At 46.5% G+C, this 12,043-nt stretch overlaps 1 protein-coding gene across 1 annotated transcript in view; it reads right to left on the bottom strand.

Annotated features, from left to right (window-relative positions):
* The window catches only part of VANGL1 (VANGL planar cell polarity protein 1), a 43,522-nt gene that overhangs the window by 7,999 nt on the left and 23,480 nt on the right, over positions 1–12,043 (bottom strand). Inside the window, exons 5-6 of the mRNA XM_062632825.1 lie at positions 4,166–4,299; positions 707–839 (exon numbers count right to left, since the gene is read on the bottom strand). Of these exons, the coding sequence (XP_062488809.1) occupies positions 707–839; positions 4,166–4,299 (267 nt within the window). The remainder of the gene's footprint in view (positions 1–706; positions 840–4,165; positions 4,300–12,043) is intronic.

The following is a 12,043-nucleotide window of genomic DNA, read 5'->3' as shown; positions in this document are numbered from 1 at the left end:
AAGAAAACACAAACCAAGCCAGCTCCTTCCAGTTACAGCACACTGCTTCCAAACACAGCTCAGTTCAGGGGTGCCTGTCCGTAAGCAACTTGCCTTAAACTGTTAGGTATGTTAACTACAAACTGTAATTAGGCTCCAGAGCAAATAGAGGCACTATCTCGGGTCACGTCAACAATGCATCAACTCTGCAGCCTAAGTATGACTGCAAGAAAACAAACCTATGGCCCAAAATAACATCTAACTACTTCTGGTCATATCTTTCCTCCACACCTCATTGAAGGGGGCAGTCAAATTGCCCCTTTTAGTAGTGTGCCAACACAAATATTCTCCTCACCTAGGAACAGGCAACACCAAGCACTCTATGGAGCCTGTCCCTGGATTACTTGAGCTGAGACAACAAGCCTGGGCATGGGGGAAAACAATGGGATTTCCTACAGCAAGTAACCACAGATTTCTCAAGCACTGGACTGTTCCCTAATTCATGACACTGCATTAGCTTATCTGCACAATATACACGAGCTCTGTTTTATGTATGCTCCTCAGACAATCCCAGTTACAAGCTGTCACCATCCCTTATGCATCTGGATTTCATACGCTTCTTCGCTGTGACAGATTTACAGCCAACCCCTGGCCCCTTAAATCAGAGGCTCCTGTGAGGCTTGGCAATCCCCACATGGCTGAGCCTCACAGGAGGGGATGGCTTTACCTTGCACGGCGCTTTCTCACTCGCCGCTCATGGTCAGCCTCTTCGTAGTAGAGCTCGTTGTGACTGGAGTCCCTGCGACGAGCCGCAGCCGCAATCATGGCACGGGACTGCCCTGATGCATTGTTCCCTGGGCCTTGGAGAGGCAAGGACAGACCAAAAAAAGGTGGTGTTACTGCCACAGGACTGGGGCTGGGACAGACCAGTGCCCCACAGCATCTGTCAAGTGCTCTGTGGCTCCAGCCTTCCCAGCTGAAGCTATAAACCCTTCCCCAGTCCTCGGGAGCTCTGGCAGAAACCCTGCTAGGCAGCATGGGCTTAGAGAGGGAGCTTTGACACGTGGATAAGGGAAGTTAGTTGGGATGACACATACACAAAGGCAGAGGTGAGGTGCACATGCCAAGGATGCAACTTACCACCCATTATATATGTTTTCAGTTTGAAGGCAAGAGCAGCTGGAACATACCACATTTCAGCAACAAGACAGTGCGAGTGCACAAGAATTGAGGAGTTGGAAAGAGGAGAAAGACAAACACAAGAGCATCATGAGACATGGAGATGAATGAACAAAAGCCAAACTCCAGACACTTACGCGCAGGAAGGAAAACCAGGATGCAGGGTCACCTTTAGATAAAGCATAGGCTTTCCCAGAAGGGCAGATGCTGTCAGAGCAGCAGCATTCCTGCACTAGAGCAGGCTGGGGTCTATGTGTGTAGCAGTTTCTCATGGCACTCTGAGCACACCTGCCTTACAGCTTCTGTTGCTGTTAACAGATCATTCACAGGCACAGCAACAGGGAAGCTGCAATTTGCTCTGTAACACCCACTTTAAGTGACAGAGCTGTCTACTGCATTACCTTAACTAGTGACCTTAAAATACAGTAGTAGGTTCTTCAGCTCCCCCATGAAGCTCACAGCTCTGGCTGTTCAGGCAGAGAGGCAAAAAAATGTTGCCCCATAAGCCTACCAACCCTTCTATCTAAAGATGGCTCTGCCCAGAGGGGGAAATGAAGAAGTCTTGGACTGCATTCAAACCACCAAAAGCTGCTTTTCTGACTAAGTGCTCTGAAGGCCCCCACTCTCAACAGGCAGTGGTTAAGACCAATCAATTGCATGGACATGCTTAAAATTGTTCTACTCATGCAAGGGCAACTCTTTGGTTTCTTTCCTAAAAAGCACAAAGCACATTCCAGGACAGAAGCCTGAAGTTCACTCAGCATGGGAAGGACAAGCATTCACACAGACAGCTTCTGAAGGGGCTAAACACTTCAGACTGACAGCCCTGAAATGGAGGATGTGACTCAAGGGAGATACTAGCTCCCAATTTGGGATTACAACTGTAATTTGCTTTGTTGGCTATGCCCAGTGATGAAAATCCTGTTTTTGAAGGTGAGCCTCCCCACTCTGTACAAGAGAGATTACAGCAAGACTTTTTCCTTCCTGGCTGCTCCAGTATCAAAGACAAAAGCTGCCAACAAATTAGGCTGCCTTAATAGCATTACTGTCTTTTCACATGCAAGGCATAAGAGACTGTCAGGATGCCAGGGTAAGCTGCAGCCAGAACTACAGTCTGCTTCATCAAATGGATGGGAATCTTCTTAAAGATGTGCCTCTAAGCCTGAGATTTCCACATCTGCAAAGGCAGCGGCACTGCACAAAGAATGCTACTGCCCCACAAGGCAAAGGCACAGATTTTCAGGCCCTGGCAGGGTCATGAGCTTGCCACTTGGAAAGGCCTGCCAGCCACTTGTAGAGCTTCCTTCTAGCTCCTTCTCTTCCAACAAAGCCTGTGAGCTATCAGCTCCTAAGGTACTACACTATCAGACTGACAGTTTTACTTCTGAGCTTGGGCGTCCCAACATCCCAGCAGGTGCTGCAGAACAGAGACCCTGCCACATCCCAAAGAGATGTGCTGCATCAGAGGAGAAGACAAGCCAGCTACCAGCCAGAATGGCACATCTTGCAGCCAGCCTGGTGGGCCATTGGGTGTGAATGGTATGCACCTTTGGGATCCAGAAGCCCTCACCTTCCACACAGCAGCCTCACTCAGAGTCAGCTGGAATGAAAGAGTACAGAACAAGTCTGCTTGCTTCCCCTCTCCAACTCAATTTGTTCTCTCTCATCTTTGAGCTTCCTCATTCCAGGCAGCAGGGGACACACTATGGGCAAGACTGCCCTCTCCCTCCCCTCTGCTTCCCACTTCCTCTGTCAGGATGGGGACATCTTACTGTAAGGATCTAAATAAACCTCCAATTAATCTTCTGGATCAGGAGTGCTCCATCAGGTTTGGGGAAACATTTAGAATAAGGTCTTGGAAACTTCAGAAGTCACCAAAATGAAATAAATACATTTAAAACCTAATCTACACAAAAAACTCTCAACCCACACCCATAAGGCGCTGAAACTTAGCTGAAGGCAAAACAATCACGTCCCATGTTTTTCCATGGGACATCCTTCATGTTTCAGTCTCCACACCCTGCACACAGAGCCACCTTTCCAGCTAACCCCCTTTCCCAGCTCTAAAAGCCTTTCAATACTAACAAATTAATGGGCAGGATGAGCCTTACCACATTTTGCCACAAGATTTCAGTCACCCTTCACCATAAAAGCTTCCCTCTACAGCTTCAGCTTTTCTGTCAGAGGAATGTGTACTTTTATAAAGGCTGTGATAGCTGAGCATACCCTGCTTATCAAGCCTAGCTTTCATTGATAGGGTTTAAGAGTGCCAAATGATTTAAGTCCAGTTTTTACTGCTTTGAGTGGCCACAGGGATCCACCCACCCATCCATCCATCCATCCATCCACAGGCCTCTTTAAAGCCCAGAAGCTTGAAACAGGTTTGTTGAATGGCAAAGCTCAAAGGGGATAGTTATCTGTGTCTGAATTTCCATGAACTGCTTAGTGTCAGGATGACTTAGGAGCACAGCCATGCATAAGCCAGGCATAGCTAATTTAGTGCTAAAGCTGCAGGCTGACAAGCGTTGCTTTCAGTGGCAACTGCTGCTTACACAGTTGCTTTTCTTCCCACATTGGTATCAACCTTCTTCGCTTTCCTGAAGGCTGCCTGTGGAAGCATCACAATAAACCACTGGGGAACTCATTTAGGTTAAAAGTTGTGTTTATTGTACTATCACAACCAAGGAGATGGCCCAAGAGCGACAAAAAGCAGAGGCTGCCTAAAACAAGCAGTGGTGCCAAAAAGTACTTGTCAAGCCACATGATTATAAAGCCTGACCCAAAACTTGGCCACTTCGCCTGGCAAAAACAAAAGCCGTATTGAGGGCTAAACACATCTGTAAAGTCATGGGGAACTGGCAAACTCGGCACTGTTAGGAAGATTTCCAGCAAGAGACAAGGATTTGGCAAAGCAAAAAGGTGAGAATGTGTGCATAACAAAGCATAAAGCCAACCCAGCCCTTCCCCATCCCACCCAGTCTCAGAAACTGCATTTTACCTCACCTACCATCAACATTGTAGACTTTCAGGCCAGCCATGTGCTTGGCTGCACGGGATTTGGAGGCTGTTAGTAAGGCCGGGTTGTAGACTGTGAAATCTCTGTAGTAGTTTTCCAGGACCACCAGTGCAGCTCGCTGGATGCTAGGGACAGAGAGAACAAACAAAATACAAGACAAAGCCCCCTAAAATGCAACAAGTTCTTTTGTTTCCTTAAAATAAATGAAAAGGATAATAATAAAAAAGAAATAGCCACATTAATTGGGTTAGGATTGTCACACCCACAGAATTGTGCAATAAACAGAATATTAGTTAACCCTGGGACCTGAAATTTGACTTGAAATGCACAATAAATGTGCCCTCACCTCATGAGGAAGATGACAGGAAACCCCTAAACAAGGGCAGCACAGATTGAAGCACTAGGCTGCCTGCAGTATGGGAAATACAGAACAAGAGCCCAGCCTGCCTTGGCTGTGAGGCTGAAGCTCAGAGCACCACCACGTAGGTTCTGCTGTAGCTGGCCAGCCTAGATGGAGGGACCAGCTCGGGATGGATGCTTTTCCCTTTGAGTCATTTCCAGCCGCACCTCAGAGCTCCTCCATGAGAGCATTGACAAGAGTCCAAATCTCTCCAGCAAGATAAGATCACTGCCTGAGGAGTGTGGCTGCGGGAGAAGGGATTACCTCAGTTTTGCTTGTTAAATCCCAGGAAGGAGAGAATGGGCAGCAGTGACACTCCCTCCATCCCTTTGAAGGGATGCCTCTACATAACATGATGACACACGGGAGCAAAACAGCACACATGCCAGCAGCAGGAAAGACTCAACCCAGAGGTATCTTCCTTTGCAATCATTTCAATAACAGAGGTGTCTGTAGGCACTGCTACCAACAAATAGGACAGTATTGCAGAACAAGGCACAGCTATGGTGTTTAGAAATGCCAACACACACAAACGGGATCCAGGACATGGCTCTCTCCACGTTGCTCTGGCTCCATGCCCCAGTGTGGTCTGGCTGGCAGTAGTGTCCTGAGCAAGTCACCAAGATCAGCCATTCAGTCAACTGGAGTTTGCCAAGAATCCACATTTCATTTTGAACCCACAAATATTATAAAGGGAACTGCCAACATGTTTGTTGCCAGTTAATTGTAAAGTTCACACTTAGCAACAAAGCAACCGAGTATTCTCACACATGTTACAACATAGGAAGAAAATATTACAAGGATGGGAACGTGGGAAAAGAAGGCATCGGCAAATTAAGACCTAAATTCAATTCTCAGCACTACGACTGATTCAAGGCACACTCCCAGAGGAGCAATTTCAATTTTCCTGTGCCTGGTGCTAATATTAAACTTTTGCATCACACCCCAGTGATTTAAACACCACACACGCACCCTCTGCCACTGATCAGTGAATTAAGTGTAGATTCCAGCCCATTCACCAGATCCTGAGAAAGAAGAACAAACCCAGACTTGTTCAGTTTACTTTCAGCAGCCAGTATTAAGGTACAGTACCATATATTTTGTTAGCTGTATAACCTTAAGATGACTAATACATGACTTTTGAAGCAAATTCTTCAGGACTGTTTGGATGCAGGTTTCTTCTGCATCCAGCTAAAGCATCTTGAAGAAGCTTTATCTTTACCTTTGTATTTCCTCATAGCAGGTTCATCAAAAGCAACTCCATTGAAGCATTCAGCTATTGATATGCAATAAAAAGGCACTATTTAACCAAGGAAATAACTTCCCTTTCATGAAGTACAAACTGACCGACTGCCACACACACACAGGCGCTAACAGAACAAATGAAAGGCAGTTTATTCCTCCCTGCCAAACTTGTGATTTCTACTGTGAATTTGCTGCCGCTTAAAAACAAAATGTCATAAAAGAAGTCATGTGGCAACAGCACATTTTCCCCTTTCTGACTGCATTCAAACATGACCAAGTTTTTCCACGTCCACTTCCCAGGAAAGCAAAGCTCCACTGAGTTTCATCCCAAACCACAATGTCTGAAAAACCAAGACTAACCAAAACCAACAAGATAAAAATGAAACAGTTTTACTCTGCTAATACAGTGTCCTCATTCCAGACAGTACTGAGACTTCCATCCCAGCAGTGGGAAATGAAGGCTCTCCATTGACCTCCTAGCTCTATCAGGATAAAGCAAAATGCATCACAGGAGAGAATAACTTACTTTAATACACACACTTTTTCCCTGGACACCACAGAGTGTGTTATCATCAGGATGCCAGCTTTCCCCACCCACTACTACCCCTTCCATCTCCTAAACAACCTACTCCACTAATTCACTGTCACATCCACTCAAAATCTAAACACAATAAAGCTTTTACATTGCAATAACTGCCCTGAAAATTGAAAGCCTAGCTATTTATTGACAATGCAAATCCAGTACAGGCTCAGGCCCACATAAGAGATACCCCAAATGACAGAGAGGGTCTGCTTTCTAGGGAGAGAATTGTAAGTAGACATTAGTTTCCTAAACTTGTAGCAGCCTATTTGTGTCTCCCTAAGTATGGGGTCATCCTAAGCACCGCAGGTTATGGAGATGGCTATACTGTGACTCTGCAAATTCTCTTTTGAAGAAAAAGGGAAAAAAAAAAATGAAGAGAAGATGCTGCAGACAAGAAAATTAGAAGGGTCACAATAATTAGCAAGAGAGGAGAAGGCTGAATCAGAGCCTTCTGAGCTGCATTGCTCAACCTTTTCAGCCACATCAAGGGAAAGCCTCACCCTGCAGAGCTCAGGACAGCCAGCCCTGCCCCATAAGGAGCTGCAAAGCAACAAGAATCCCCCCACCCCCCCAAACAGGCAGAGCCATCCCAAGCATAGCAGAAAGGGACCTAAATTGTACAACACAACGTGCAAGGAGGAAGGCAATCACAAGCCAACAGCCGTCCAGAGCAGCCCTGCGGAGCAATAGTCTCACAGTTTGTGAGCAAAGCAAAATGCTGTGGAAGGCTGCTGTCTCCTCACAGAAATTCAGGGGGTTTGGGACTTTCCACTGCAGGGCAGACCCTGGCTTGGCAAGCAAGGTGAACTGACTGCAGCAGGCCTCCTCTTCACACACACCCCAGCTCCAATGGGAACGGGAACTGGCAGCCTTCCCGGCCCCCGCGTTTGGAAGCTCTTCCCTTGCAGCAGTGTCTAAGAGCTCAGCACCATGTCAGTAACTGCATTCATGCCCCCCACACTTCAGCAAACGGAGGCTTCCCTTGCCTTTATGACTTTAAAGGAATGGGGAGGAACAGGAAGAAAGTAAACAGAAAGTTTCAGTACTTCATTGCCTGCTTGGAGAAGGTCAGAGCGAGGACCTTCCCCATGTCCTAGGAAGAAGATCATATCAAGACAAAAAAGCATTTTCATGCAACAGTTCAGACTCAAAACCTTCAACCGGAGGGGAAAAAACCCCCTCTCATACAGGCCAGTAGCCTATTGGAAACCCAGTTTTCCTTGTAGGCTGTACCAGTCAGGTTCTCTGTGTTTGTTGCTTTGCATTTTTTGCAGTTGGAGGGTCAGTTTTGTTTTGTTCTAAATGATCATCACCACTACCCTGGAGAAGGCAGTGTCACAGCACGCTGCCAAGAGGGAAAGCAAACAAGCAGACCCCATGGGGTACCTCAGTGGCATTTGGCAGCAGAGTCCTTTACAAACAGTAATGAATTAACTTGTACAGGGCATCCAAAGAAGTGGAGGAGGGGAATATGGGACACAAAGGCAGCAACTGTTGCCAATTCTTTTCTCTTGGAAGGCAAGTTGGGAACAGTTTTGCCTGAATACTTGCTCCTACGTGGGATTTTGATACCTCAGGTCTTGCTGTACTCTAGCTCATTCTGGCTTTGTATTTGCCTTCTGTGACATGGCTACACCAATACTGACTTCGGCTTTTTTAGAGGATTTCCAGGAAAACAAGCCAATGCCATACTGAAGCAAAGCACAAAGAAAGAAGCTTGTTTATATAATCAAAATGCTGGCTTTGGGCCCTACTGGTTTCTAGGAAAAGGGATTTGAGTCTTCTGAAATGATGAGGAAGGGTTAGCGAGAAAGAATATAATAAGAAAAATAAAAGAAAGAGATTGAAGCCACACCTCGACACCCAAAGTTGCCATTGGACATACTAGAGACCATCATTCACGTGGTTTTAGCAGCTTTGTGCCTTCCTGCTAAGCTATAAATGTAGCCTGTCATGGTGCCATACCAACCATGATGTAGACACTGCTGATTGTCCAAGGCTTCATGGTTTTGTAACAGATAAAAGTACACATATAGAAAGAGCTGTTTGCTGCCAAAGCACTTACCTCTCTATAGATGCAAATCCTGCATCAGAGTTTAGGGTGACCCGCACACCTAAAACCCACAGGGATAGTCAGAGAGGCCTGATTAGTGCTGTGTTAACTGAAGGCTGAGGAAGCCTGGGGTTATTTAATACAACGATTCCAACACAGATGCCACTCCTCCAACACCACTTTTTACTAATGTTTTTCAAAACAGACAGAGCATCCAAACAAGCCAAGCTCTCTGGGCACACAAAATACATACCACAGCCAGTCAGGAAGCGCTGGCACCTCAAAGGGAAGCTGAGCAAGGATTGCATGCAAGAAACTTCCACAGAGAGTCAGCTCTGCCTTCATGGCTCTCTCTAGCCTACAGCTGTATCAAGCTTAACTACTGTAAGAGATGCTGAGGTCTCCTGGAGTGCTGCGCTGCTCACCCACAGCACTCTGTACTCCCCTAGCACTGTTGCCAGCTCACACCCAACAGGCTCAGGAAACTCCTGTGCCTCCCCAGAAGCACCTCCTTCCCTGAAAACCCCTTTACTTCACATACTCTTTTGCTAGACACAGAGCTGGGGCTCAAGCTCCTGGTCCTTCACCACACTTGACTGCTCTACTTGACTGCTCTCCCAATGCAAAGTCACCAGGACTGAAACATCAAAAATAGAACTGGAAATAACTGAAACAAAAATGCTTCCCACACCAACACCCCTGCTGAGAACAGTTGCTGAAGGGATTTCTAACATCCTTCTAACACAGACTTGCTACCCTGGTCTGGCTACCATAGTAAGGTATGATGCCCAGATGCTCCCCATGCAGCATGGCCACATCAGGGTCCATCTCCTGTAAGCTGACAGAGCACAACTGATTTGGTACTCGCTGTCCTTTCCAAGCAGAAAAGCTCCCAAGAGAACAGAGGTCACACAGAAGAGCTTTGCAGTGCCAGCAGTAGCACCAATGCCTTAGCTACAGCTTTGTCCTCTCCCGTAAACAGAGCCAGAGTCAGTACAGATGCCAAGACAAGGAACTCCTTCGGCAGCTGTGGCCAAACAAGCAAAGGAGAAAAATGCCTTTTGAGTGTTGTAACTACAACAGCATTTCAGGTAGGTAGTGGGAAGAGAACAAGGCCACAGCCCCTAGGAACAGGAAAACCACACTTTCTTGTCAGACAACCACAACTGAAGTCTCTGCTCAGCTAAAACAAGGAAACACAATCACCCTCCCTGCAACAGGCACCGAGTGACCAGGATGCAGAGAGTTTGTTTTAGATACCCAACTTCTGGCATTTGGTCAGCCTGGGAAGAGAGTTTGCAGGGTCAAACCTTTACTGGAGAAGGGAAGGAAACCTCAGCGCAGTAAAATGAAAGCACAGGAATTTAAGTGTGCCCCCATCCATCTGAACAGCTGTCACATGAATGTTTTAAGGAGGGCACCAGCCCAGTTTCTAGGTACAGATCTCCCCTTTTCTGCCCTGCATGGTCCAAGACACTGTGCTCACCAACACACACTATGCCAAGTCTTCTGGTTTGTGAGACAAAAAACCAGAACCAACATACCAACTAAGCAATAGAATAGTTAATCCCTGATGCAGGAGGGATTTCAACATACAGGTTTTCTGACTGAAAGGATGAGTCTAGGATTCATTTTCAGGTTGGGGTTTGTTTGCCTTTCACAACAGCAGCCTAGCCAAAACCATCCAATATAGGTGAAAGGAAAACAGACCCTGCAAGTCTACCGCTGTATTTTCCATTCTATAGGGAAGATAAGCTCAGAGTAAGGAAATGGGAGCTTTAAAAAGGAGGATATAACCAAGCTTCCGTGTGAGGAGGAAAGAAATCCACTCCTTTATTTCAAACAAAACAACCAACCTACTTATTTAAGCCTCCCTGAAGAACCCTATAAAAGTATTCCCAGGCCAGTACTCAAAAGATGCTGCTACAGAAGTGCAGAAAGCTCAGTTTTAGCAAGCAGCTATAAAACCCCAGTAAACCCACAGGCATGCTCCCATTGCAATTCCCTTTCTAGAAAACTTCCCAGCCTGACAGTTCAATAAGTTAACTGGGCCTTAAGTTCCCAGCACCTTTATCAGTAGAACTTCAAATATTGATGAACGCTTTCCCAGCAGCCGCACTGCCTTTGCCTCCACTTCCCACAACTGAAGGTGGCAGTTAGTATCATTAACTAGGACAAAAACCTAAGCTACTAATGGCAATATACAGTGAGGAGGAAGAGGAGGAGAAGACAATCCTCTCAAAGTGATCCAAAAGGGCAAATAATATGGTTTACCAGGAAAAGACAGTCACTGTGGTGAGGTCAGATACTGTGACAGCACCACACTTCCTCAGCAACACAGTGAACATCTCATTTCACGCTACACAGTGCCAAGGGAAGCAAATATCACAAGGACACTTGTTACTACCCCTGACATCATATTCAACAGATAGAAAATGAAGTAAGAAATCAGCTGCAAAAGCCTAACGTGTTTTAGAAGCAATGGAAGTACCAGAACACCAGAAGAGCTTTCCATGGGAGGCAGGGGCTCTTTTCACAAGGAAAGACTTAAGCTCATGCTGAGCCAAAGCTTCTTTCCAGACTCACTGTATGCAATTCTAGGATGCCTTACTGCAGTGGGTCAGCCTAGGTAACCAGGAAGGCTGTCTTTAGGCCCCTCATGGAACAACAAAGGGGAGTTTGCTAGTATGTGGCAAAGGTATGCTGCACTGATTATCTCAGCCCAGCCACTGGGATGGGTACATGAGCACACAAGAGCAGCTTCAGGGGCTGCATCTGAAAGAGCAGCTTGTGAAAGCCTGGACATGAGGCATGCCAAACCTCTCCCCAGAAGGCTGAGGATACGGAGCAGGCTCCAAAGCAAACCACTAGTATCCTCCTACACTAAGGCCACCTCTCCAAGAGGAACACTGTGTGTGGGAGCTGTTTTCAAGCACTTACCATGCAGATACCCAGAAGAACCACTAAATCCAAACAGTACAGCTCATGGATGGACAACAGCAGCTTTCAGGCACTAACAGCCTGGGCTGGATTTCAACCAGTTCCTCAGACACCAATAACCACATGCAGATGCCCCAACAGCTCTCAAACTAAAGACCTCAACTTCCCTTTGATCATATATCACACATGCAAACCTTCTCATCAAGCAGAAAGCGAGTTCTTGCTACCAGCACCTCCCTGCCCCAGGGTCTGCTGCAATGCACAGAAGAAAGATGAGAGCAAAGGAGCCACGTATCTGCCATGTCCCAGACACCCACAGTGAACCAAACCAACGTCTGGCCAGACATCCAACACCACAAGCCCAACCCAGCACCCTCAGGAGCCAGGAGCAGTTGAATTGGACCTGGAAAGCAGCAGCTACTGGATCCACAACCTAGAGCTCAGAAATTGGGCCTAGTGAATATACTAACTTGTTTATTTAGGAGAAAATAAAAAAACTAAACAACTAAACAACTACCATCTGCTCACACTGAAGCAAAACCAAAGCTGTGAAAGGTTTCCTTTATTTACCGAGCAAACTGGCAGGTTGGGAAGAAAGGCAGTGAGAGAAGAGCACAAAGGCCGCAGCTTAAATGAAAAGAGGATGGT

Source organism: Pezoporus occidentalis, unplaced genomic scaffold, assembly GCF_034315485.1.
Source record: "Pezoporus occidentalis ecotype Australia unplaced genomic scaffold, CSIRO_AGI_Poc_V1 ctg111, whole genome shotgun sequence".
NCBI lineage: Eukaryota > Metazoa > Chordata > Aves > Psittaciformes > Psittacidae > Pezoporus > Pezoporus occidentalis.
This window is presented reverse-complemented; position numbering and strand designations above follow the sequence as displayed.